The following is a 23,452-nucleotide window of genomic DNA, read 5'->3' on the forward strand; positions in this document are numbered from 1 at the left end:
GTTATACAAGCAGGAACAGCCACAGGATTCCCACTCGATCATTCAACCACCACATTACCAGAGAAATGTCTCAATGACGCTGGACTGCATCAGCTAACAGTTACATGTACCACTAAAACTTGACAGAAAAAGTATACATATCACAGATACAATGTAGAAACATCCCCCCACCAGCAGTTTGGGAAATCCAACAAGCTACATTTTGTAGCCTTGTACAATGTCTGTCCTGAATGTACAGGAGTGTTGGTATGGTGTGCTTTTGGTGTCAGTAACTGTAGGACACCCATACTTTTCATATCCTAGTAACATCTGTACAGACTGGTGCTACAAGCAGTTACGTTAAATTCAGAACACATAGCTTAACCTTTAGCACTCTAAAGTAGCTGTTTGGCACCCGATTCCCTATTGGTTACAGGGTTAGGCAGCAGGGAGAAGGTTAAATCATAGCATCACAAGGAACTTGGTTTCTTACAAGTAGTTTTTCCATCAGATTCTATATAAGGTTGAAAGGACATGGTTCTCACACATGGCTGACTTCCCATCCCATTCCTCATGCTAATCAGGCTGACTATCATCCTTAAAGGCCAAAAAACAAACTAACCTTACATAGGGAACACTTGAGTAACTCATGTAACCTAACATAGGGAATACTAGCCTAGAGAGTACTAGTAACTCATCTAACCCACATAGGGAACACTAGTCTAGTAAGAGTAACCCATCTAATCTCACACGTACAGGGAACACTGGATTTATACTCATCTAGCAGAGTACAGCTAACAACTTCAGAATTAGAGGTTGTGTCGACTTTTAGCATGCCACCTGTGATGCAACATGAATGATTAAGGACCATTAAACAGTCGAAATGCTCTTTACTTTGACAACTCATGACTTACTGTTTTGGGGTTGCTATTTGCTAAATTTGAAAATGTCAAAATCTGTTACCGATATGAACTCAGATTAACAGATCAAGAAAAAAACATGTTACCAGTCTATATGTAGGTGCTCTTTGTAAAATGCTGGTAACCATTCTGTTTGAATCTCATTCCAGACAAAAGCCTTACGGCCTTCCTTTTCGTCTACAGGCTATAGGGATAAATCCTATATGCTGTTTATATTCCACACAAAAGCCAAACCCAGAATATGTGTCCGATGGAAAGAAAGGAAAACAAGAGCTTACTTTCCAACTTACAGATGTTCTAGGCTTAACAGGCTGAAGAAAAGACAGAAATAGCCTCAGTCTGTCATACAAGATAACCAGAGCAACAGGCTGGATGGGTAACTTTTATCAGATCTGTTCAACTAAACGTGACCCTGTCCACTTCCCCAGCTGACCTTCGCTGTGCCAGCGAGCGGTTCAGAGAGTACATCGAGGTCGTTCAAGGCCTGTCCGTCTGCCGCAGCCGGAAAAGAGTGGGCAACGTGCGCTGTAGCGGCCTCTGCTCCAACGGTCTCTGCTGTAAACCCACGAGGTTCAAATCCCGGCGGACCAGAGTCTACTGCCCGGACGGAACAAGTTTCAAGCAGGGATGGACGAGAGTTCTAGAGTGTGGGTGCCAGGAATGCTAAAGTCCAGAGATGTTTTCTTCCTAAAGTATAAGAGAAATACCAAGGACTGGACAGAATAGATGGAGTAATGTAAATTGTAAAGTGACCAGAAGGTGAGGTCCATCCTGTGCGAAGGTTGATTCCCACAGGCCAGAGGACCTCGTGTATATGCAAGAGATTTCTGTTTGGGCAAGGAAACCAAGCCATTACCTCATTTCATCATGATTTGCTTCGTAAATATTGTGGGAAACTTTATAAGATTCTCCAGAAGAGGGCTGGATTCTACTTAGCTTTCTTTCACTTGTGAGTTTAGAGCATTCCTGGCAGTAGCCATAAAATTTGCCGAGTCTGTCTGGGAGGTTCATAAGATTTCAGTGCTGACTGGAAAGCGGAAGGAGACAAAAAGGGCAGATAAATTAGCCAAGACTTGGACCTGTATATAGTACTAGTTGGCACGTCAGTTGGTGTATTTAGTATCTGCTACAATTTTACGATTTTGGCAAGTTTGGTGAAACCAACTTGGATGTGTGGATAACAGACAAGTTCTGCTAATCATGGAATGCATGGAGAAAAAAATCATGTTTTTATTTCCTGTGATGACTGTGTTAGACCAGACATTCTGGTAATAAGGATGTCCATAGTTGCAGCGGGCTGTATTTAAGGCAATTCTGCTTTGTTGCTTCTAGTTCCAGAGGGGGTTGTTGGAACAACCCTTTGTTCTTGAGGGGGTTGTTAGAACAGCTCTGTCAGACTTATTCAACACAGATTGTACATGGAACAAATATAGATTCATGGACTGCCTGAACCACTGCAGCTATGACAAGTCACAACTGTAACTTAATTTTTTTCTGAACGTTTTTGAAATTGTTGGAACCGAACTGTGTCATTGTTTCATGGAATAAAACTGCTGTGGGAGACCATTCTATCAACATAGCGCTTACATCCACCATGTAACATCTGTGTGCAATAAGACTGACAAGGGCTGAAGAATATGATGTCTCATTGTAATATATGGGTTTTCAGTGTTTGAGAAATAATGGTGATGATTATGAGTGATCCTTCTAAAATGTAACAAATTTAGTGATTGAGTCATACGTCCAAATCCCAGCGTCCGAGGTTGTCAGTATTATTGATTAATCTGTGTATAACATACCACAGGGCAAACTTATTTTATATTCCTGTTATTTATTCTGTGGTCATTATTTTTGTACCAGTGGTTTAGTGTTTGTCATCCCTTTAGAATGTTGCTGCCAAGTCCAGGAACAATGTGAAAACACTTATGTATGTAACAGTGTCGACTGTAGGAAAATTTTAGATATATAAGTTATACATATTATATATATATATACACGGAACACAAACTTCACCTGATATTCCATGTGTATAATAGGATGTCTTGACTAAGGTTGGATGCCATTGAATTTCTTGTACATTTGTTAACCAATCTTTGTGTGTGTGTATAAGGCAGCACAGAAAAGTGTATCATTGTGTAGGATCCAAGCTTTATATGTTTAGTCCTGCTTAGCTGTACAACACAACAAGACGTACGTTTTCTCAATGTGAGCATGTCTTGGCATGGCAACAGTACACGTAACATACACTTAACTATGTAGGAAAGAATTCCCGGATCTAAATGGAAACATTTACACAAATAAAGTGCTGCATTGTAAAGACAAATTAGCATGATGTTAGGCTGCTACAATGCCAGACTAGCTAGTCTGCCAGACAGATACAAAGTCCTCATGCGAAGATGTTGTACAAATGGTTGTAGGTCTTAACGTTGAAAATCTAGCATTAACTTGCAATGGAGATTTTTATTGTATTTATCACTATTATGCCACATAAATCAATAAATTATAAAACCTGATGCCAAGGCTTGACTTCTTGCTTGTGACATCAAATGAAATAAATTTGACCTTCATAATTATAGATATTTCAAAAACATTTGTCAAAGTTGTTGTTGTCTTCTGTTGCTCTGCTTCTGTTTCCTTTTGACTTTTCGTTTTTTGGAACTACATTTCTGTTGCTTAACTGGCCCAGATGTTTCATTGTTACCTTCCATATTCCTTTTCCTCTTGCCTGACATCCTACAAGGAGAATGATGAACATACAAAATGTATCTTCTGTTTCTTACATGTACAATAGAATTGATTGAAAGTATAACGCATACAATGAAAATCACAAACAAACAACAAATTTGAATGTGCCCTTGTCATACACAGTATATTTGGTCACTGCGTTTAATGTGTGATGACCATCTCAGATTATGAAGTTTTCTGGACAGTAACAAACCAACACGAAACCCCGAAAATAAAACCACCATGAAAATTTCCCCTTTAACAGTAAACCAGCATACCTCTTTGTCCCAGAGTACCTCTCCTCTGAAAATCTCTGCGGACAATCCCTCCTCTTGTGCCTGGGGTCCCCGCAGATGTAGCAGCCAACCAGATGACTCCTCTGGCTGCAGACATGGCCTTTGGGTTCACACCGCTCACACACCTCACAGTGAAGCCACGCTGGGGGTGGGGGGTGGTGAAGGTTTCATAAGAAGTAGAAAGGGAATATCAGAATCTCTGACAATGTGTGTTAACTGATCCCACAACTTCAGAATCCCTACTACCAACTTAAAATTTCTTCCCTAACACAATCCAAATACATATTCATTATTCCACATTGTCCAGTATACTGGACTTCCGAGTGCATTTGGAAGCAAAAACTTCTGACTACATTTCCTTGGTTTTTTACGTGTTTGGCTTGGCGTAACACAGAAAACAGGATAAAACAGCCCGACAAAAACGTCTAAGAACACATCAAATACCAGGCAGAGCCAAACGTCTGCTTGGAGAGTAACTTTACTGGACCGTACCTGGTTTCACACACTTCTGGCACAGGTCACAGTGCACATAGGTTCTGCCATCCTGTGGAATAGAACGGCAAAATGTTATCTTCAATCTTCATACAGGAAATCTTCATAACTTGATTATGTGAAGTGTTTTTGAAATCCTTACACGTGTGAACTTAAGCTGAAGGTATGTTGGATTTCATTACCCGTTGACTAAATACTTTTTTCTCATAGTGATGTGCTGACATCAGCATAAATCATCATGCCAGGAAGAACAGTCAGCAGTTCATAGTAACCCTGCTGTTTACCTTCACTCCCCCCCCCCACAAACACACATCCATCACACATTATGTTTATTTTGTTGGTTTAGATCCTTGTAGTGCCTATTGGCACATAGAACAGCAAGTTTCCTTGCTGTTTCAGTAGCAGGTTTATATTTCTACAGGGAGGGGTTGCTAGCATGCTATTAGACACCTCGAAATAGGGATGCCAATTTTATGTCCCTTCCAAAAAATGGGTGCAGCCCCAACCGAGGTGTCCTGTCCTGATTCAGGATTGAACCAGGGTCTCCCAGTTAGCAACTATAACTGGAACCAGGAGCTCAACAGTGAGGCTGCTTTCAGTTGAACTATTAATAGTAACATCCCTGATGTTTTACGTGATAAAATATTTGCATTTCTTTGCTTTTTAGTACAACAGTTTCAAGAGAATATCACAAGTACATTTGAATGTAGTTTACATTTTGCTTCCCCCCATGATGCAAAAATGCGTGAATGCATAAAATTATTGCTTTGCAACTAGAAAAGTTACTGAAATCCACAAATAGACTTACCTGACTGTATCAAGATATAACTGTTAAAAGAGATTCACATATTCAAACCTATATACTTTCGTAAGTAGAATTGTAAGGTTTATTTTGTACTTTGGAGTGGACAGTGCGAAAGTCACCATACTTTTTATTTTGTTCTGTCAATAAAGCATCTACTTAATTGATGTGCGTGGCCTTCCATGTTCCATCAGGAGAACCCTGTGCCTTAGCAACGCAGGCTTACCTTGGAAGTACAGCAGTTGCACTTTTGGCAGTGTCTATTCTCAGTGGCCACATATCTCCTGCAGAGGCCACAGAACCTGTGGGAAAAGCAAACAGGCGATGAGAGAGACCAGGGTTTCCTTTTGTCTGGGCTGAACTTCTGAACTCTCGGGAACCCCAAGGACATCACTCATTGGGAGTACTGTTCACTTTTGTGCTCAGCCTGATTTCATTAGTTGGGAGGGGGGCATCTCAAATAGAACTGTCAACAGTAAGACTTGATCGTTCCTGGTGTCATATTTCTAATTTTCTAGAAATTCATAAAACTTATGGAATTTCAAACATTCTTTGTAAATGTGCAATTTAGATACAGCCTTTAAACCAAGGTAGATGTGTATGGTTATTTGTTTGTTTATTTATTTGCACAACAAGAAAGTATACAAGACTGGTTACTATCTCTTTGGCCAATCTGCATTGTAATTCAAAAGTGCATTGATATGATTTGACAGACTGAATTGACTGAAGATGCCCTATGGTATGTCTTACTTTTCCTGCTCCCTAACTTTCCTTTAGAAGTGAGAAGTGTGCTGATAAGCCACAGCAGCTTCTGCCTAACTCCACAGCCATGACTGAAAGCCTTGTTGCCTTTGCCAAGAATGTTTTGTTTTGGGTGGTGTTTGGATGTACATGTATGTTTGTATGTACATGTATCTACTATGTACATGTATGAGGTTTAGCAGCATAATGCAAACAGCTATGGAATAATTGTCATGAAAATGTCTTGGTATGTGGTTAGGTCATGTCCTATTGAGGAAATGATTAGCTTTTCTTGTTCTATGCAAGCTATGGTCATGAGTTTGCGGTGGGAGATAGCACTTGTGCTCCAAGAAATCACATAAGTTTGGGCCCTCTAGCAACTTTCATTTTGAACTGCAGGGGGCGTCTCAGTTGCAGACTTTGAAACAGGATAAGTTGAGTAATAATGGATGAATGAATTTTTATGATTTTTGATCAGTAGGTAACCTTGATGTAATGGTATGTTAATTGTGCAAATTAAGACTTGATTTGCATAATGAATGAGGAAAGTTTACATTCCTAAAAGGACAGGAGCTTCATACTCATTACATGTGTACTTGTTTGAAATGTAAGTTCACTGATCTACTTTTCTGTGTTCTACACTGGGATCAATCCAGAGGAGTTCAGCTACTTCAAATCATCAGGAGATCAGGACTTCAACCAGCTCTAACATCTAGAAATATGACACAACCGAGAAAATGTTCAGTAAGGAGTAATTCTGCCACGACCTAACAGGTCACATAAATCATCTCAAATGCTGGCCCCATTTCAGCCCTTTACAGCTACGAAGCTCTTGCACAATATCCAACTTCTGATGACTTTGTCATAAACCAATATCTATTGACTAGACTCAATGTAAGGAAAGCTACTTGATAGATGACAAAAAGCTATTACGAGTGGGAGTACAGATTCTTGGCCCTCCCCTCACCAAACTGTTCCATAACTGTCTGTCGGTGACATACAATGTACAACACAAACAGCTGTAATAAACACCATGATGATTATGTCATCTGAAGCAATTAAAACCAGAATTCTCTGCCAAGCGCAATTTAAGAGATTATGCTGCACTTGAACTAGGCCTTGTTGCAACTGGACCAGGGTCAGTGACACTAAGTTGAACAGATGTAAATGGGCGAGGGAGGGGATGGTATTACAGGGGTTAGGCATAGAATGTTGCCGTTATGAAATCTTATCCCCTGAAACAAGAATAGTCCCTCCTTATGGACAGGCGGAGTCATATGAACCAAATGTGGCCCAGCAATGTGTATCAGTGTGTCATACAGGGATTACAGTGATGCCATGTTGACACAGAAAACATGTGTACATGTACAGTCAAACCTGCCCAAGGCGACCACCCGGCGGACCGAGCAAAAACGGTCGCGATGGACAGGTGGTCGCCATGAAGAGGATTCCATTCACATGTTTCCAGGTCGAGGTTTTCAAATACAGTACGTAAATGGATGGAAAATTATGTGAATTTAGACAGCAAGACCCCCACCAGGTTCAACTCTCATTGACAGAAAGATTCTACAAAAATTATACTTTCCGTTATCGTTGTAAATTGTATATCGCTAACGTTACATCGTGTACAAATTTTCGTCATAAATTTGACTACAAAACAATGGTCGCCTGATGATCTCGCAGCGATCTCCCGCGTACACACACACACGCACATCATCGAAGTTTTAAGGCCTAAGACAAATCCCTAGAAAACACCTGCTGGCCGCTGGATAAAAGGGTCAAAAAGTTTTCGATCTGACAACTAAAGATGAAAACGGAACGGTGTGATTTCGTCGTGCCGCGCCACACCGCCAAGCTATGTGCGACCGCATCGAAAGGTATGAGTCAGTGCAGCAGACCGCACAGCGTCCAATTAAGGTTTGTGGGATTCATGGAAATAAAAAGAAAATAAGAATATTAATTTTCATCAATGACTAGAGTATTTGTAAATGTTCATACACAAAAGCATCGTGTTTTAGAAAGTCAGCGGTACGCCAAATCCGCGCCGCGCCAAAATGCCCAAATCCAAGATGGCGTTGGGACCAAGGACAACATTTCTCGCCCGATGTTTTGCCCGCCGCGAAGTCATTTTTGGGCGGAATTTAGTAAGACACAGACACATTTTTATTGAAAATACAAGAAATAGATAGTAATTTTTGTGAAATCTGACTTTTTGACGCCATGCACTACATATTCGTTTTGAAAATTGGGTTTAAACCGAACTGAGTTTGCGGTAAACTATAAGATTACGGCGATAGGCACAACAACATCACAAACATTTCTCTTTACAATGTTTATAGGGGGAACGTTTTATTTAAACATTTCATGGAGGAATCGACGCTATAAAATAGTTATTCCATACTTTTTTGTCCTTATTTTGTCCTTTAAAGTCTTGAAAACATTTCCGTGAAATCCGACTGCAAAATGATCCGATGTCACCACACGCTTGAAAATTAGGCGGCCGCCATGGGCAGGGATTGTGCTCTGTGCGCTCCCAATTCGTGGCGGTCGCGGTCGCGTTGGACGGGTGGTCGCCTTGGGCAGGCAGCTCAATGCTTGTACCTATGGGGAAAATTTTCGGGACCGAGAAAAAGCGGTCGCCATGGCCAGGTGGTCGCGTTGAAAAGGTGGTCGCCTAGGCAGGTTTGACTGTATTCCCCAAAGTTACAAGAAGTTGTGAGAGGTCATCTCATTTCCTGTGACTGTCTTTAACTATGGGAGCCAAAACTCAGCCAATGTTATAAGAGATATTTAATACCATTCAAACTCAGACATTTCCTCTGAAGAAGAATAATGCCTGAAATAATGAATGATGAATGAATGAATAGCTTTTCATGATGTCCGTAGCTAAATTTGAGATGCACAGATGTGAATTATGAATCAGATGTAAAATTATGCAAACTAAGGCTTAGTTTTTCATGATTAAGGAGAAAACCGGTACTTTCCATTATTTCATAGGAATTAGGAATTTGATACATATTGTATGTACATATTGTATGTACATGTATCTACTATGTACATGTACATGCGGAACAGTATTAGTTGCCAATCATGCAAATGAACACCTCATTTGCATAATCAATTGAAAAGTGCTATTCTTCCTTAATGGTAAATGATGGGGCATCATACTTGTGACATACCTTGTACTTAAATTAAGTCAATGAAAGGTGACCATCACCTAACATAGATGATATAGATCTGGACATCATTTGCATAATCAATGAGGAACCAAAAAATTATCATCAATTGCAATAAAGCATCTATCAGAATAATAGAATACATTTTATTGCACAACAGTTGCATCATGCCATTGGCATCTTGTGCTACATAACAACGAGACTAATCTACCTTATAGAAGAAGTATGTAGTATGTGATGAGAATGTCAATTTACAATTATCAGATGAGGCATGTTTTCTGGTATTCAAGATTTCTGCCAACAAATCTGGTGCCAGCAAGTCTCAGTTGGCACAGTGCCAAATCTAGCCAACCTTTTCTCAAGGGCCTTTGTGTACAATGTACAATGTATGTGATACTCTTCCCAGTTAGGAGACAGGAGAAGGTCAAACAAGTTACATTTAAAATCTAAATGTTCATTATATGATGATAAGCCAATAGTGTAAATGATTATTAATTTCCATCCCAACATCTGCTTGGAGACAACATTTTCATGGATGGGTAGTGGTTTTGTGTGGTTTGACTGACTGAGACACACCCACGATTGTCATGTGATTTCATCTGTCCCACTTGTGGCTGATTTTTGCACCATCCTGTACAGCATTTTTGGAATACTGTAGTGAATGGCCAAAACATGCATTTTTCCAAACATCACCAAAGCCTTAACCCAAAGACAGATGTACGAGACAGATGTACCTAAATGCATTGGTAGACTGGGGGTAAGATTCAGGTGGAAGGACATCCATGACCTTGCAGAGGATATATAGTACATGTACCTTGCTATATTTAAAGAAGGCACTTGTCTCAGGGGAAAAGAGGCAATGGTTAAGTGTTTTATCTCTCTGACTCTCTGTACACCCAAGTATAATCATTATCAGTTGGTATGCAGACATTTCTTTGAAATTAGAGTACAAACTGTCCGTGTGAAATAAGTTCCCAATGGCAAAGTTTGTAAATCGGAAGATTACAAACACAAGCAAAAGTATAATATATCAATTGACTTTACGGAAGGCATTCAAACTGCAGCCCAAAACAATCTGTTAAAAAGGAAGAACATATAATGATTTAGGGGATGTTTAAAAAGCGAAAAGTCCAAATCTGTCAAAGATATGGACTCAGGAATGTTGTGGAAATCAGTGTTTGTAGCAGGAGGCAGTGGGATGTCTGCAGAAGACATTTGGACACTGAGCCCTATGTCATGATCAGGGGGCGTAGATTTTTTCACCATCAGCATTTTGCATGGCTCCAAGGCTCCCTATAGAATTGATGAATGCACATGAACTTCAAGAGAACATATGACATTGTCAGATGTGATAGTCTGGCCAACTGCCTACACTCAGAGAAAAGATGACGTGATGTCCTGTCGATGTAGGTTATATACCGCTAACTGGGATAAGTTGGGGTTTCATTTAAGAGACGGGCAAGTTGTACGGTGGTACAGCACAGATGTACAGCGTAGGGGTACAGCACAGGTGTACAGCACAGGTGTACAACACAGGAGTACAGCACAGGTGTGGATTAAGGTAGGTAGTAGATTTATCTTTTAGTAGGACAGTGGGTTACTGTATCTGCAAAGGTTTTTGAATGGAAAGCATTTTAAAATGTATATATAAATGTTCATCCAATAACCAGAAGAAAACTTCATGTATGAAGATGCTATCAGATGTAAAACTCAGTCGCTGGCCTAAGAAAAAACAGCAACTGTTGTGTTTTCGAGTGCCCGACCATAGGTACTGTAAACATTAAGATTTTTTGCAGTTCAATGTGACCTCTTCAACACGAACTTAAAACCACCACGAAAATTCTTGTTCTGTCCTCTACTTGTCTTCCCCATTATTTCAACCGCGAACCTAAATCCTACGCGAACACATTTTCTACGTACCACAAAATAAAATTGCTGCAAACTTAAATACATTTAGTACTGTACCTCAGTGGTACATGGTGGGAGGGGCGGGGGTGTTTAGACACACCCTGCATGTGTCCCATTGTACCAGCTGTAACTGTGATTGACAGGTGCTGGCTGTTAAAAACAGACTGCCCTCACATACTTAACCAGCACCTCAGAAACAGGAAACTCACTGTCTGTGTAGAACTGAGCACCCCAGCACAATCCAGCTCATATCAAGAATACTGGAAGAAACCATTCGGAACACAAATTCGAACAGACACTGTTCCTCCTGATCATCACCAAACATCCCAATTCTGCATTTTACAGCCTTGACATATAAACAGATTAGACCATGCTGGCTCTGCGGTCAGCTTGGTAAAGCTATAACAGGCCTATGTTGCTTGGAAAGTGCATACACTATTGCTGAATAGTAGACTGGTCCACCCACTTGCCATATCCTTCATTCTGCCTGTCATAAACCAGTCACAAAGCAGGCGGTCACAGACAGACCCCTCCCTGCTAAAGAACTCCTGTCCGTCTCTAAGAGACGAGACAGGTATGGGATTGTAAGCCTGCAAACGTACCTTCTAGATTCATATACCTGTAACCCCCTTCAGGTAAGCAGTCTTGCAACTTTTTGTAACTTTCAAAACGGTGACTTTTGATGGCAACGTGTGGCTGTCTACACGAGCATGTAAATTGTATATATGGATGTATACATGCAGCTATTTCAAACATTTCATTCTAGGCTTAAAGTCAGAAAACGTGTGAAGAAATCATTCCAACCAAACAATAAAATATGAATAAAGACTTTTAAATCTATATCACTTTACTGAATACCAATGGTTCATTTAATAATCTAGTACTTGTCAATGACTGAAAAGGATTTTGTTGTTCTTAAAAATCATTTAGCCATCAACTTCAGTTTTCATTGAAACTCCAGTTACAATATTGCTGCATTTTACTCTCAGATGAAATGTTTTGATGTTGTAATCTTCATCTAAACAGTTACTAGGATCGCAATGTATAATTCTATTTTAAGCGTGGACATTTTCTGGAAGGCTGCCCTCATTGCTTAACCTTACAAGTAGCACGTACCATGATCATTGCAATGAAAATTTAAAGAATCACCATTTGAGACCCGGGCAGACCACTTTTATAATCAGAAAAACTAGATGTTATACATGTACCATGTTGAACAAGGTTGTGTGACTGTGGGACACATACAACTGTTACAGTAACTGGAGACCACACCTCACACTTGAATGTTGCTGCCCATGCCATAAACAAAAGACAGGCATAATAGTTACTCTTATTGTTGGGTTGGAAGCAAACAAATGGTGATATGATTTTCATTTCAGCTCAAAGCTTTAAGAGTTTTCAATGTAACTTTCTACCATAAATACACACAATCATGTTTACTGCCATAAGGGTACTTGTTCATCAGTAGTACTGAGCTATAATATAATAAACTGTTTTTTCTACTTCCTTCTAGCTTGCACCCAGCACCTGCACTAGGAGCATAGGAGTATAACTGCTGAACTGTGAAAAGAACCAGCACCAGCAGTACAGCTGCTGTCTCAGCAGTGACCAGTACCAGCACCAGTAGTACAGGACGGACAGACTTGTACTGTACATGATGGGCAGGCTTGTGCTATGTCTCAGTGTGGTCGTGCTGGCCATAATCACAGCGGTCTCTGGCCAGGCCCGCTCCCCGTGCCCCCAGGGCTGCCGCTGCGACGTCCCTAACCAGATCGTGGACTGCAGCGGGAACCAGGAGATGGCTCTGGTCCCCAGCGCACAGATCCCCATCGGTACCCGCGAGCTGTACCTCAACAAAACCAAGATCACCAACCTCCTCCGCAACCAGTTTGCCAACCTGGTGGCCATGTCCGTGCTGGACCTGAGCTACAACCAGCTGTACTTCATCGACGCGGGGGCGTTCTTCGGCCTGGGGAACCTGGCGGAGTTGTCGCTGCAGTTCAACAACCTGACGGCCATCCCGCCCATGTTCCTGCCGCGCCTGGCCAAGCTCAAGCTCTACAACAACCACCTGGTGAACATCACGGCCGGGGCGTTCCGAGACCTCAGCGGCCTGACCCACCTGTACCTTTCCTCCATCCCGACCCTCAACATGCTCCACGACAACGCCTTCCAGGGACTCAACAACCTTGTCCTCCTCTCCATCAGGAAGAACAACCTCAAGAAGATTCCAACCCTCCAAGACATCCCCAACATCGTGACCCTTGACCTCTCCGTGAACAACTTTTCCACCATCAAAAACACGACCTTCAGGACCCTCAACAAGCTGAAGGAGCTGAAGCTGGGCAGCTGCCACATCGAGAGCATTGAGGTCGGAACCTTCGCTGACAACTACGCCCTGGAGAAGCTCGACCTGACCAACAATAAGCTGGACACCCTCCCGGAGAACCTCTTCTTTCCATTCGAGCCCTCCCATGCCCTTGATGAAGGTCTGAACATTGCGTTGTGGGAGAACCCCTGGCTGTGTGACTGTAACCTGCAGTGGCTGAAGGACTCGGTGGATCGTATCGGGGCGTTTGACCCGGTAACTTACATCCCGCTGGTCTGCGACGCCCCTCGACACTTCAGCGGTAAATTCCTCGAGGAGATTCCCAAGAACCAGCTGGAGTGTGGTGTCTTCATCACCAGCGCAGTGGACCAGTCCCAAGTGGTCCGGTTTGGAGGCAGTTTGTCCATAGACATTCATGCCGAAGGGAAGCCCCAGCCGATCGTGAGGTGGGCGACTCCCAGCAACGCCATCATCACGGCTGGACAGACCGTCAAGGGCATAAGCGTCAGCAGGACCGGGAAACTGACCGTGGCGAAGGTGGACGCTTCCCATGGCGGGACCTGGCGATGCCGTGCCGACAACGCTAAAGGTCAGTACGACATCGTACCCTTCAAGGTCGTCGTGACGGACATCCCCACTAAACCTCCTCCAGTTGTCGTCGTCCCCCCGAAGAAGCCGGCCACCAAAGCCCCACCCAAACGCCCTGCACCGACCAGACGTCCTGCTGCCAAGCCACGCACCACTCCACCCAAGACTACCACCGGGGGCAAGGGGACTGCTACGGGCAAGGGGGAGGGGACCGGAGGCATCGTCATCGACCCGGGGAGCATCAACATCAAGTGGCACGACGAGTACGACTACGACGACTACTACAACCACGAGTACAACCTGGAGGAACTACTAGGGGGCGTCTTTGGCATGTTCATCTTCATGCTGGTTGTTCTGTTCATTGTAGTCTGTTTGATGAAGATTTCCTTCAGGGCCAGTGCCAGTGTGGCTGTGTGACAGGAAGTTACCAACTTTTTTCATGGTGCTCTTGTCTAATATCACAACTTTACTCCTGTAATGTTAACAGTTAATAAGTGGGACCTGAGACTCTGAATAGGATACAGTATATGTAGGTGGACGATTTTGAAGTTAATGCCTTTAAGTACAGAAAAACATTGTGATATATGATAGCTAGTCTTTGTCCTGTTAAGTCAAGGAATAGAAAAGAGCAACAAATTCTTCAGAATGAAAGCATGTGAGTTACTGTAGATATAATTAGTATATTTCACCAATATAAGAAACCTTTGTTCAAAGTGCCCTTGATACTTGACCAACAACACACCAAAATAAAAACTACTGTCACAGTAGTAACCATGGGTGGTTGTCTGGATACTGTTGACAGACTGTTTCAGGAAACAGAAGTTTCATCATAAGTGTTGAATAAACAAGTAAATACTACAAAAGCTTTGTAACACAAAAATTAGATTTAAGAATCCTTCACTGCACCCCAATGACTAGATTTAAAATCTGCATATTTGTTTTGAATATGTTATCCAATTGTGGTAATAGGGTAACAATCATAAGGAAATTAAGTAGAAATTACGAAATGATAGATATTCTAGACCTGCAATTTACCTGTATTAATAATATTCACCCAAGATAAGAAGGCATTATCTGGACATTATGCACAACCAAACTATTAAGTAAAAACTACATGTATGATGTCTATTCTGTGGTTTGTTATCAATAGCAGAAAAGAGTGCAACTGTTCAAGAGCTTAGGGCTGTTTCTGTAGTAACAAAATGGGCAAGCCTGACTTACAGTTATATGTGAATGATTGTGATAATTCTGTCTTTAATCTTCATGTGTAAATACTGTGGATTGTTGGATTCAAGGCAGACTAGGTGATAACTATAGAAATAACAAGCAGTTGATGTTAGAAAATTATCATCTGCGGAAGATATGTTAGTACAGAGGGATGATAGTTCATATTACTGTGTAACTGCTTCAATTAAGTCAATAAAGAGACACCTTTGTAGCCCTTCTGCTATGAGTATGACTGGTTTACATGAAAGTTCACAGTCAACCACTCTCTGCCTGTACTAACAGGCTACTGCCACAAATTGGGGAGACAAATAAAAATTTAGGGACTCCTTTTCACCCTTTCACCCGCCGTTTCACCCTTTCACAACATCATAATATAACAGTGTAATTACATTTTTTTTAGAGATAAATAACCGTCTTCCTATGCAAATCTTAATGTTGCCAAAATTCTATGGGTGAATGTTATCACTACACAACCACTATTGGGGGTGGGTGTCTTAAAACCTAGGGCATTGTTTCATCCCTTAATCTCGCTCTGTCAGTCCAGAAGACTAATGCTTGATTATAGAGTCTACTCCAATGGGAACTGAGTGTTACAGTGAATCACCACCATTTATGTATCCCCAGTAATCTACTGATCATTCCAAGCCAGGGAACTTCCAGATACATTGAAGACATTTTGACATAACATTGCAATTTCATTTTAATGAAAAGAAAAAAATCATAAAGAAAACATCTATCTTGATAATTGCTTACAAGATACTTCTGAATCACTTCTTTTGGATAAAAAAGGGTCTCCTTGATAAAGTATTACACCACAATAGTCACCACTATCTGGCTAATGTATTGTACTATATTCAATGTATACAGGTCTGTATATATATATAACAGCTCACCTGTACCCTTCCTCCTGGGGCAGAACCACTCGATCCGTGGGGATGTTGGTAAAGATGCGAACAGGTGAACCCCTCTTCTTAGACTTGGGCCCTTCCTGGTACAGGGGGTGGTTTTCATACTCCACCTAATGCAGTAAAGGCATATGTAACACATGACCATGTACTCATTAATATCTTATGTACGACTATCAAAACCCATGGCAGAATTAGGAAAAGTCACTTTACATGACTTTCCTCACTCCACCCAGGTGTAAAAATGGGTACATAACTTCAGTTTGGGGAGGCAAAAGGCTGTGGAAGGAGAGGGATGAGCTAGACCTTCCAATGCCTTGCCCTAGACACAGTGCCACAAAGCTGGTAAAAAAGGTAAAGGTAGTCCCATAGCCTACTGACCCTACGGCCTCAAAAAGGTCATGGGACTACCTTTACCTTTTTTTACCAGCTTTGTTGATGACCCACCTTGAAGTCTAACATTTTGAAGGAGGGAAGACCGTCCACTATTCTGTGTTCCATGAAGTAAGGAAAGATCCACAGTGTGGGGAGCTCTGTCTGGCTACAAGTGTCTGAAAAACAAATGAATACCTCAGAAACTACAAAATTCTGTCTCAAGACTCAGAAAACACAAAACTTACATTACTTTTGTATCAAAAATGTAACAAAAGCGATCCATCACACATTCAGCCCTGGCGATTGTCCCACAAATAATGTATCAGAACAAATGGGACATCATTGTAAACTGTAATAAACAAGTTTTTCTATGATTATGTAACAAAATACGATATCTAATAAAGTAACATTGGAGATATAATTGTCCAAAATCAAGTGTTTGAACTTTTTTTGATGATTTCACGTAACAAGATAAGTTTGTCAAAAGCAGACAGACTTACCAGGTAACCCTTTTCTCCAGAGTTCATATAACTTCTTCATACAGTGGCACAACACCTCCACCAAGCCTCCAAAGGGTGGATCTGTTACCATGACGATCCCATCACCATGGTTACGGTGTAAAAACTGCAAACACGCATCTCTGGCAGAGTCTCCATCGAAGAAGTGGTGGTTGAACATGTTATAGTGGCAGAAGTGTTCCTCACTGTAAAACTGGGCCTGGACAGAACAGACATGTTATAGTGGCAGAAGTGTCCCTTACTGCAGAACATGTTCTTCCACACACAAGCAACAATTCTATATCATTAAGACCATAGGAGAACACAAATGGATATACCATTTGTAAACAACTTAAAGTAAAGTACTCCCTTAGACTAAAAAAATAAAAGTTGAAAAATCATCAGCTTATCTGAAATACTAGTTTTGCTGGTTTATAACCTATGTGGCCCTAAATATGTTTTTCCAGCAGTGTCTATAGTTACGAAAAAATTTTGAAGGACGCCTTAACAAGCTTATTAATAAGCTCCTACTTAGTAATACACAAATGTTCTCACATGTCTGTGGTCGATGTCCAATAATAAACTGTCCAACTGGGAGGTTCCGGCTGCTCTTCGGGACTGAATGGTCTCATGTAACCTGAAACCAACAAAGACCAGCCACTGATACTAAGGAATAACAGTGTATATGCTTATATCATACTGTACAAAATGTAGTACCATTTTGACACACACCTACATGTATATGTACCTAGTACATGTATATGCTTGTAACACTAGTCTTGCATGTATTTCTAACTTTTCTAACTACTCAATTATAGAGCTGTGTACCGGTACACTGTAACGATACAGTACCGGGTACAATCAATTAGGTACAGGTCCAAAATACCTGACCCTGCTGTATCGGTACTGGACCTGACTCAGGGGATGGCCTCTTTGACAGATAAAATCACTATGAAATTACCATGGCGGTGCTCTAAAGCCACTCTAAAGCACAGAAAACACATTTGCAAGGCTGGAGTCAAATTTTCATGTGTTTTTATAAAAATTATACCTAGCACAATCAAATATTATGTTTTTACCAGTTCAAACATGCTTTTGTCCTTATTGAAAATCTAGCATTTTCCGAACAAGTAGTTTAGGTACAGGTTCAGGTCCGGACCTGTACCTAAACCTGTGTACCTGTACGTACACAGCTCTACTCAATTACTGTACTTACAAATGTAAAGACTCCTACATGGTACAATCAAGCCTAAGGCCACATACAGTCACACCTGCCTAGGCGACCACCTTTTCAACGCGACCACCTGGCCATGGCGACCGCTTTTTCTCGGTCCCGAAAATTTTCCCCATAGGCACAAGCATTAAGCTGCCTGCCCAAGGCGACCACCTGTCCAACGCGACCGCGACCTCCACGAATCGGGACCGCACAGAGCACAATCCCTGCTCATGGCAGCCGCCTAATTTTCAAGCGTGTGGTGACATCGGATCATTTTGCTGTCGTATTTCACGGAAATGTTTTCAAGACTTTGAAGGACAAAAATAAGAAAATATATGGAATAGCAATGTTATAGCATCGATTCTTCCATGAAGTGTTTTGATAAAACGTTCCCCTATAAACATTGTGAAGACAAATGTTTGTGAACTTTGTGATGTTGCTGTGCCTATCCAAGGAGGTTATATATAACCTCCTTGGCCTATCGTAATCTTATGGTGTACCGCAAACTCAGTATGGTTTAAACTCAATTTTCAAAACAAATACGTAGTGCATGGCGTCAAAAAGTCAGATTTCACAGAAATAACTATCTATTTTCGTATTTTCAACCAAAATGTGTCTGTGTCTTAGAGTCAATTCCACATTACCCAGAGGGTGTTTGTTGCCTTTTGTTCTAATATTTACAAAACCTTTGTAACAATCTATGTGAGATAAGTAACTGTTAAGAACAATTTCCAACATTTATTTGGTGTTATAAATATTTTCTGCTGTGTTCCAACAGGTTAAACAAATTTCCAACATTGAACACATTATTTGTATTAGTTTCTAAACTGTTGCAACATAGATTGATTATTTGTTTGAACATGTTCCAACATTCTACAAATATGATATAACTGGGTCAGTGGGCTGGGAACAGGGCAATTCACACATCCCTTCAAAGTCTAGGGGATTAGGCCTAGGTGCCATGCATAGACACCTAAAGACAAAGAGTTGCCAGTGTCCAGACGTGAAATCTAAAAATATACAGAGGCAGACAATAGTGCCTGATTAGCACCTACTTTTATGGGGGCAATAACCCAAATCTACCATTTTGAGAATGATGCAAAATGTTGGAACATGTTCCAACAGTAGAACAATCACACAGATGTTTGAAAACTGTTCTAAATAAAGAGATATTTGTGCAAATACTTTCATAATATTTCCAAAATATATAGATGAGTTCAAACATGTTAAAACTTTCATTTCTAATTGTTTGAACGGTCTGGAATTATTTTAACTGAAATAGTCTTTTCTCTAAAATTGTTCAAACTTATTAGCAATATCATCTGAAAACCCTCTCAGTGACATGGAATTGACTCTACTAAATTCCACCGTAAAATGACTCTGCGGCGGGCAAAACATCGGGCGAGAAATGTTGTTCCTTGGTCCCGACACCATCTTGGATTTGGCGCGACCCGGATTTGGCGTACCGCTGACCTTTCTAAAACACGCTTTTGTGCATGAACATTTACGAATATTCTAGTTATTGATGAAAATTGATATTCTTATTTTCTTTTTATTTCCATGAATCTCACAAACCTTTATTTGACGCTGTGTGTTTTGCTGCACTTGCTTACCTTTCGATGCAGTCGCACCGAGCTTGGCGGCGCGACGAAATCACACCGTTCCGTTTTCATCTATATCTTTAGTTGTCAGATCGAAAACTTTTTGATCCTTTTATCCAGCGGTCGGCGCCCCAAAAAAGACTGGGGCTAGCAGGTGCTATCTAGGGATTTGTCTTAGGCCTTAAAACTCAATGATGTGCGTGCGCGTGTGTGTGTGTGTGTGTGTACTATTTAATGTAACGTGTGAATGCGGGAAGGCGCTGCGAGAGTATCAAGGCAACCATTGTTTTGTAGTCAAAATTATGACGAAAATTTGCACACGATGTAGCGGTAACGTTATACAATTATTACAACGATAACGGAAAATCAAATTTTTGTAGGATCTTTCTGTCAATGAGAATTAAACCTGGTGGGGGTCATGCTGTCTAAATTCACATAATTTCCATCCATTTACGTACTGTATTTGAAAACCTCGACCTGGAAACATGTGAATCAAATCCTCTTCATGGCGACCACCTGTCCAACGCGACCGTTTTTGCTCGGTCCGCCGGGTGGTCGCCTTGGGCAGGTTTGACTGTATATCTGACCTCTTAATTCTTGGTTTTGTACCATTCTGGGCACATGTCAACCCAGGAGGCTCATACTTCGGTACAAACATTTGAAAAGGTATTTTTTTTCCTATATAGTCGCTGAAGTTTTTATTGCAATATCATTAACTGCAACTTAAGCTGATATGTTTGTGGATCACTGAATGCCTCCGATTGTTTTTATTTCTATTTTCCTTCTGCCTGCCAACGATACAGTTTTAAGATCTGGGAACCAAGAAATCAAACTAGTTACCTAGGAACTCCAACACACAGCACTCTGTCGTAGCCAAGCTGCTGGATCTGACTCAGGAAAAACTTCACTGTCTTCTCTGAGAACAGATATTGCTGTAAAGGAAAACCCGAAGGTTAATGACTGTAGAATACACACACACACACACATATGCACACACATACATGTAGATGCATATTCGTATACACACACACACACACATACACAAACACATGCACACACACACAAACACACACACACAAACAAACACACTTAGACTTACAGCATTTGTTTTCTTGTTTTCCCTGGGATGAAGGAGGTGAGTTGGTCTGGTCAGCTGGTCTGAGGTTACAGTCTGCAGCACATGATGCTGTTTGTGTTCTCCCCACTCACCAGGTAACAACAACAGACTGCAGGCTTCACAGAACCTCCTCTTTGACATGGGAAGGGCTTGAAATTCTGCCAACCTAAAACAAGTTTTGGAAACAGGTATCAATAACAAAAGACACAATTCTTTTATTTCTGCAGTAATAACAGTAACTGCTAAGCCCCTTGCTCTTTCATCTCATATCAATGTACAAAATAAACTGATGAACTCCAATAACCTTCTATTCCTTCTCTACCAGATCTTAGCTCTGCAACCAATGGCAAACCTTTAGCTAACAAAAGCAATTCTATTAAGTCTGTAAGACCTAGGTTCCAATACACACAAGCTGTAGCCATATGCAAATTACCTAATAAATATTTTGACACTGTCACTGCTTGTAATAGTGATAAATCATGCAAACATGTATATTTCTTCATGTTCACACAAATCCTGAAAATCGTTTCATGACATGAGAAATAAAGTTCACCTTTACCTTTTGCAGAATTCTTTGTGAGTATAAAGTGGCTGAGAGGCTCTGGTGATGTCTGCCCAGGCCTCCTGACGGGCTTCCGACATTTTCTCTCCATACTTCAGGTAGAAGCTGCACTCTTTTCGATCACGACAAGCGCTGCAGGCATAAAACTTCTCTCCAGAGGGCGCTCCTCGGATGTACCTCTCAAACAACAATGTAGGTCCTGGAAACATGCAAGTCAAACAGCAGGGTCAGTTCTGGAAACATGCTATTTAACTGAAAAGTGATAGGCAAATTTGCAGAGCAGGCACCCAGAAGACTGGCATGACTTCTAGATATGTTGGTATTGTAAAATACTTCTTGGTTGCAGCAACCTGCTTGGTTGCAGCAACCTGCTTGGTTGCAGTGCTAGACAAGTGATATTTCATCATATTTCTGTATCTGTATCTACATATAGCTGGTATAACCACCATTTGGCATGCGCACCAGCAGCAGCTGGTTATATCACACTGATCAAACTGCCACCTTTGCACATTTAACTGTAAGTGTAAGTGTTGTTTAAAGCTATCTATTGAGGACGTCCCTACAGTACTTGGAGTACAGTACAGTGCATTTCCGCAACAAGTCAGCATATTTGTAAGTTTTCAACAACTTGGTCTCACTTAGTTGTCATTCTCTGCTAAGAAGTTCAACTGAACAATCAAAGCGCTAAGGTACGGAAAACACACACAAACACAAATGTAATGCTGATAGATTCTGCTAATAAATAGTAACATATTCTTGCTAACATTCTACGTAGTTGCCTGTCCCCGTTGATTAAAGAAAAGACAGAAACTTTCTGGTTGGATTCTGTCAGTAAATGACTGACATTTTCAAGGACATACCATGAGGGCAGTGTGGAACTGAAGACTTGTCCTCCACAGACTCACTGGTCAGACAGACCTCCACACCGCAGCCTGCACTGGTCAAGCGGTCACTCATACTGAAAAAAAAAGAGCAACTTCCAATAATTTCATGATTTAGTGCAACAAGACAATCAACCCACCATGACAGTTGAGTGAAAAAGAATAAGCTAGTTCGGAGTTGCTACTACGCATGTGCAGTGTCAAAGGTGAAGGCTCCCGCGACGAAAACAAGACCCGTCTGGGCGTTGTTATGCAAATCGAGACAATGTGGAGGCGAGCACTGTTTCCGTCGCGGGGGCCTTCACCTTTGACACTGCACATGCGTAGTAGCAACTCCGAACTAGCTTATTCAACAATGAAGAGCAGTCTAAACTGGAACAGTCCTACCTGTGTCAGTGACCGAAAATTTATTCTATTCTACTCTACTCTACTCTACTCTACTCTACTCTACTCTACTCTACTCTACTCTACTCTACTCTACTCTACTGTACTCTACTCTACTCTACTCTACTCTACTCTACTCTACTCTACTCTACTGTACTCTACTCTACTCTACTCTACTCTACTCTACTCTACTCTACTCTACTCTATAAGCAGGCTAATAATTAAGTAATACATGTATCATTATAATTATCTATCAATTACTCGGGGAGGGTGGGTGGTTCATGATGGCGTCAGAAAATCTAACTCAAAATCCATCAGTAACAAATAGTCAGACTGTCACCCAAAATATCAAACTTGCGGAGCCTACAACACGTACAAGGGAGGCTAATTTTGAAGCAACGAGAGACCCAAGAACCCCCCTCCCCTTAAGTATTACTGACACACGTGATGAGCTTTGCTCTCTGCAACAAAAACACAGGGACTTTTAAAACTGGATTGCTAAACTGGAATAGTGACATGTTAACCATCAGACACTTACCCGTCAAAGAAACCCACGCCGCAGCATCTACGAACGAACAGCAGACTTCAAAGTCTCACGTTTTGTCCAGAAGCAGCCATCTTTGTTACCCTTCGACCTTTCGGAATGGTCCAATAGCTTGAAGGATGAGTATTAGAGAATTTGCACGACGATACCACAAATCATAAAATTACAAATGATGGCATTAAGTCAAT

At 41.2% G+C, this 23,452-nt stretch overlaps 3 protein-coding genes across 10 annotated transcripts in view; 2 read left to right on the forward strand and 1 right to left on the reverse strand.

Moving 5' to 3' along the window:
- The window catches only part of LOC136431111 (slit homolog 2 protein-like), a 90,868-nt gene extending 87,456 nt beyond the window's left edge, over positions 1 to 3,412 (forward strand). For all 7 annotated transcript variants that reach the window (XM_066422350.1, XM_066422346.1, XM_066422349.1 and 4 more), the window contains one exon: positions 1,328 to 3,412. In XM_066422350.1, coding sequence (XP_066278447.1) covers positions 1,328 to 1,566 — 239 coding nt within the window. In that variant the 3' untranslated portion in view covers positions 1,567 to 3,412. The remainder of the gene's footprint in view (positions 1 to 1,327) is intronic.
- Positions 3,028 to 23,366, reverse strand: LOC136431117 (rRNA N6-adenosine-methyltransferase ZCCHC4-like). The gene is made up of 13 exons (XM_066422364.1): positions 23,259 to 23,366; positions 22,316 to 22,413; positions 21,453 to 21,654; positions 20,876 to 21,059; positions 20,617 to 20,708; positions 17,515 to 17,596; positions 16,963 to 17,179; positions 16,535 to 16,638; positions 16,076 to 16,200; positions 5,440 to 5,515; positions 4,412 to 4,463; positions 3,902 to 4,061; positions 3,028 to 3,632 (listed from the first exon to the last, which is right to left on the reverse strand). Exons 2-13 carry the CDS (start codon positions 22,410 to 22,412, stop codon positions 3,494 to 3,496), a joined length of 1,530 nt encoding a protein of 509 aa, XP_066278461.1. The 5' UTR covers position 22,413; positions 23,259 to 23,366; the 3' UTR covers positions 3,028 to 3,493.
- Positions 10,560 to 15,400, forward strand: LOC136431115 (leucine-rich repeat-containing protein 4B-like). 2 transcript variants are annotated; one of them, XM_066422361.1, is made up of 2 exons: positions 10,560 to 10,691; positions 12,552 to 15,400. In XM_066422361.1, the coding sequence occupies exon 2, from the start codon at positions 12,693 to 12,695 to the stop codon at positions 14,370 to 14,372; it is 1,680 nt and encodes a 559-aa protein (XP_066278458.1). In that variant the 5' UTR covers positions 10,560 to 10,691; positions 12,552 to 12,692; the 3' UTR covers positions 14,373 to 15,400. The 2 variants fall into 2 exon arrangements, with proteins under 2 accessions (XP_066278458.1, XP_066278457.1); XM_066422360.1 differs by lacking the exon at positions 10,560 to 10,691 and adding an exon at positions 11,512 to 11,673.
- Positions 23,367 to 23,452: the final 86 nt, after the last annotated feature.

Source organism: Branchiostoma lanceolatum, chromosome 3 (genome assembly GCF_035083965.1).
Source record: "Branchiostoma lanceolatum isolate klBraLanc5 chromosome 3, klBraLanc5.hap2, whole genome shotgun sequence".
In the NCBI taxonomy this organism is placed as follows: domain Eukaryota; kingdom Metazoa; phylum Chordata; class Leptocardii; order Amphioxiformes; family Branchiostomatidae; genus Branchiostoma; species Branchiostoma lanceolatum.